This window comes from Emydura macquarii, unplaced genomic scaffold (genome assembly GCF_026122565.2).
Source record: "Emydura macquarii macquarii isolate MOO-44397 ecotype Brisbane River unplaced genomic scaffold, CSIRO-AGI_Emac_v2 contig_2501, whole genome shotgun sequence".
In the NCBI taxonomy this organism is placed as follows: Eukaryota; Metazoa; Chordata; order Testudines; family Chelidae; genus Emydura; species Emydura macquarii.
The window spans coordinates 1-4,624 of NW_027132638.1; the positions used below are offsets into that span (position 1 = coordinate 1).

At 61.9% G+C, this 4,624-nt stretch overlaps 1 protein-coding gene across 1 annotated transcript; it reads right to left on the reverse strand.

Moving 5' to 3' along the window:
- Positions 1 to 1,226: 1,226 nt before the first annotated feature.
- Positions 1,227 to 4,478, reverse strand: LOC137163285 (protein sel-1 homolog 3-like; the record flags this gene model as incomplete). Its single annotated transcript, XM_067563461.1, has 4 exons — positions 1,227 to 1,367; positions 2,046 to 2,165; positions 3,034 to 3,213; positions 4,273 to 4,478. Coding segments are annotated over 4 exons (647 nt in total), but the record flags the coding sequence as incomplete, so codon positions are not given.
- Positions 4,479 to 4,624: the final 146 nt, after the last annotated feature.

The window sequence follows — 4,624 nt, forward strand, 5'->3', positions numbered from 1 at the left end:
ACTCCCCCGAGCTTAGTGTCATCTGTAAACTTGCTGAGGGTTCAATCCACCCCATCCTCCAGATCATTAATGAAGATGTTGAACAAAACCGGCCTAGGACCAACCCCTGGGTCACTCCGCTTGTCACTGGCTGCCAGCTAGACATCGAGTCGTTGATCACTACCCATTGAGCCCGACGATCTAGCCAGCTTTCTATCCACCTGACAGTAATAAACATGTGTATAGCATCTTCCACCCCAAAGGAGATCAATAGGTAGCTCAGACCATCTAAGGATCAGTTCTCCATGCAGCTACTTCTGGTGCAGAACACAGCCACCATTTGGAACCCTTTACTAGACACTGCTGGGTTTGGGAGGGTTCAGGTAGCTGGGCACACACACCAGAACTGGAACTTGGCCGGGAAACTGCAGCAAACAGCCCAATATTTGTGTAAGAGCACAGGGCCGAGGACTGCACAGTGACTCTAGCTTCACACAGCCGGCCAGCACCGGGCTGGTCAGCCCAGATGCTGAGGCAGGGTTCCCATGATGACAGAGGCAGTGCGGCCTAATGGACAGAGCATTGGGCGGGACTCAGAATATCTGGAGGTCTGTTCCCAGCTCTATAACTGGCCTGCTGGGTAACTCTGGGCAAATCTGTGCCTCGGTTTCCCCGTCTGTAAAATGGGGCTAGCGATACTGGCCCCCTCTGTAAAGAGCTCTGAGGAATGTGGCTGTGGAAGCGTGGGGTTATTAGAGCCATTGTTACCTAACTTCTCTCTCTATCTCACATTGTGTATTGCACGGCTGGTTTTATTTTAACCATCACGTTCTCCCACCCACCCCGCTCCCAGGTCAGACGCTGCCGCGGATCTGCGCTGACGTACAAAGATCCGGTCACACGTGAGCATCTAGAATCAGGAGCTCGAGGGCCCCAGACCAAGAGAACTCGCCCTTCCTGTCCCAGTCTGGGGGCAGTCTCACCAGAGGTGGCAGCATGTCAGTGGTGGTCCCTAGGCATCTATCTGGTAACCAGCCGGCAAAGCACTGGGGGTGAGAGGCACCGGGGGGAGGGGGAGAGAGGGAAACCACTGTCCTTGCTAGCCCTGGCCAAGTGGCCTCTGGCCCATAATGCACCTACGCCCCCTGCTCCACCCAACGGGGGTGCCGGCAGGTCTGGGGCCCCCGTCACCTGCTGGCTCGGAGCCCACGTGGCCAAGAGGCAGCGAGCAGACGCCCGGATCTCACCCGGAGGAGCACCACCCCGTAGTCGTACATCAGGGCCGGGTCCTGGAGCTGCGTCGCTCCCTTCTCGTAGAACTTCACCGCCGCCTGCAGGTTGCTGGCAATGCCCCGCTGGCCCCAGAACAGCATCCGGCTCACCGCTTGCTGGGAGGGGGGAAAGAGACCGCCACAGACCCCGACCTCAGCCGCCCGCTCGGCCATGGGGGCCTCCAGGAACTTCCCCTCCAGCCCCCAGTGTCCCTGCACGAGGCCCATCTTTCCCGTGCCGCCCAGAGGAGCTCACATACCAGCATCCCCGCGCGGGCCCCCCAGGAACCAGCCTCAGAGCCCTGGCGCAAGTGGGCCGGATCCCGAGGGCCGCTCCTCTCCTGGGTCTGGGGCTGGGCACTTGATGGCTAAGCTCCCTTCATCCCCAGCACCCCAAGACAGCCATGGCCCTGCCGTACTTCCCATCCGGGCTCCTAACAGCCAGGGCTCCCCATCCAATTATGAGCAATGCAGCAGGACCCCGGCCCCAAGCACGCTCCCTGTCTAGGGTCACAGCGGCTGGGAGAAGTGGGGCAAGGAGGCAGGCCCGGGGGAAGAGAGCCGAGTGGAAAGGCAGCCCCCAGGGGCCTACCCCGTGCCAGAGATGGGGGAACCTGTCGGCAACATCTGACGGCCGCCATCCGGATCAGGGATTGAACCGGGGACCTCCAGCACGTCTCCAGCTAGAGAGGCAGGCCCCTCCGCAGGGAGACCCCCCCCAGGCTCTGGGGACACCCCGGGTTACAAATGACCTCCCCAGACACATCCCTGGGTGTCCCCAGCCTAGGGTCCTACCTGAGCCTCCACCACCCCACGCCGGGCCTGAAACCTCAGCCACAGGAAGAGGTCATCGCTCTCCTTGGTCTGCACCTTGAGGGCGTCCTCGTCGATCAGCCGGATGGGCTCCACAAAGGCCTGTGGGGAGGGGGACAGGGAGAGACCCCACGCTGGGAAGGACTGGTGTGCCTGGTGCTGCCTTCTAGCCCAGCGTCGTCCGCTGAGAGCGGCTGGCGCCAGGCGCTCCGGAGGGAATGATCTAGAAGAGGGCCATTATCCAGGGATCCATCCCCTGTCGTCCAGTCCCAGCTTCTGGCCGTCAGAGGTTTGGGGACACCCAGACACATGGGGTTGAGCTCCTGCCCATCTTGGCTAATAGCCATTGATGAACCTGTCCTAAGCCTCCACGCATTGACCTAATTCTTGTTTGAACCCACCCATTGGGCCTTCCCAACATCCCCCGGCAGTGAGTTCCACAGGTTGCCTGTGCGCTGTGTGAAGAAGAACGTCCTTCTGTTTGTTTTAAACCTTCTCACCAGAGGGGCTTGGAGATTGCCTGCCCGCTCCACGCACCTCCCCTTTGGAGGGTCACCTGCCCCGTCCACCTGCCCTGGGGCTCACCCCTCTACCCGCCATGGGGCTCACTCCTCTGCCCCGCCTACCTCTTCTTGGGGCTCACCTGCCCACCCCACCTAGACCCCTCCGGCCTACCCACCCCAGGGCTTGTCCAACCACCGCGCCTACCTGCCCCATGTATCCCCCTCGGGCTCACTCTCCTCCCCTGCAGGCCACACTCCCGTGCTGGGCCTGTCCATCATGGGCAGAGGGGCTGGGGAGGGAGCAGGGCAGTACGAGGACACCGCCCCTCTCCAGCGTACAGGCCCCGGAGGAATCGGGGCTGTCAGACCGGACTCCTGCCGCTGCACGGCTCTTCCCCCCGGCCCCAGTGGTTTATCTGCCCTTCCCGTAGTGCCCTAGGCAGTAACACAGCGACGGAGGCGCCCACCTGTTCCTCCCCCGGCTGCTCCCGGTCGGCCAAGGTCTGCGCGGCCACGTTGGCGTAGTAGGCGTAGGAGAGGTCGTGATCCACCGGGAACCCGTCCACTCCCAGGTGGTGTTTATGGCCCAGCAGCATCCCCGCCAGACGCCCGTCCTGCTGGGCCGCCAGCAGGCTGAACTTCAGGGCCTGCGGGTCGAGTGCCGAGAGTGAGCGCGGGTGCCAGGGGCCACCGAATAAACCAGGGGCCACGTCGGCCTCCCACCCGCCCCTCCCGCTCCCGCGAGCCTCAGGCAGCCTGCACGCCGACCAGCGCAGCCCCATGGGCTCCCTCATTTGGCCCCACTGCTCAGAGCAGAATGGCCCCTTGATTTCCCCCAGGCCAGACGCAGCAGGGTCCCTGCCCAGCCACTCACTGCCTTTGAATACTTGTAGGTTTCAGAAGGACACGCTTACCCAGGGGCCGGCCCCATCCCTTCTCTCAGGGCTATGTGCCTGGGCCAGAGCCTGCCTGGAGTAACCTGGTGTCAGCTCGCTCTCTTGATTTCAGTGGAGTGACTCCAGATTGACACCCGGTGGAACTCAGAGCAGCCACCCACCCCTCGTCAGACTGTGTCGCTCTTCGGCGCAGTGCTGATCACAGGGGCACAGCAGGACCTGTAGCCCTCCCCAGCAAGCCCCTCACAGCTCAGCCCACTGAGACCGCAGCCCCGTAGAGTGTGTGTGTGTGTGTGTGTGACAGAGAAAGATGAGGTATGCGTGTGTGGAGGAGGTGCTGGGTTAGTGCACATGTGGGCAGGTATGTAATACGACTGCAAACTGTGTGCTGCATCCCTCTCTAGTGGCTGGTTCACATAGAGGATAACAGCCTACTACTGCTGCCAGCGAGTCTTTTAACTATAGGTCTGTGCTTTGGCGCAGAGGTCCTAGGCTCATCCCCTGGGGCAGGGGCCATTACATAGGCCCGAGAATGTTGTGGGGAGGGGAAGAACACGGCCTTCTTCCCACACCAGCTGCTTCATGACCTCAGTTTCTCGTGTTAGAAACGTCGGATGGAGGAGAGATGGGGAGCCGCAATTCTGCTCCAGCGTGCCTGACCCACACCAACTTAGGACCAAGGACAGGAGCTCGGTCCCTGACCCCGGTCCCCATTAGAGCACATGCTCGGGGCCACATGTGTCGGCTGCCTCTTTAAAACCCAAGCTGCTCTGAGCAGGCGGCAGATAAAGGGAGCAGGGACGCTAGAACCTCGCCCGGCCGCCGCTTCATCCCTAGGCCAGTCTGGTGGAGGATGGAGGCCAAGTACAGGGCGCGGGGATATCTCAGGCAGCCGGCCTGCAGCAGCAGGGGCAGCAGATGCCTCAGGCGGGAGAGACCCCCCGTGGCTGTCATTCTCCGCTCAAAGCTCCGGTAAAGCGCCCGGCCCCAGCGCTCCGAGTTCAGCTGCTGATGGCCTGTGGAAAGAGGAGAACCAGAGCCCCTTAGCGCAGCGAGACACCAATGTCAATGCCAATGTCTCAGCCTGGAGCCACCATCCCGGCCTAAAGCCAATGGCTTTGAGCCAACATCCCGGCCTGGGGCCAGGGCTCCCACATGGGGG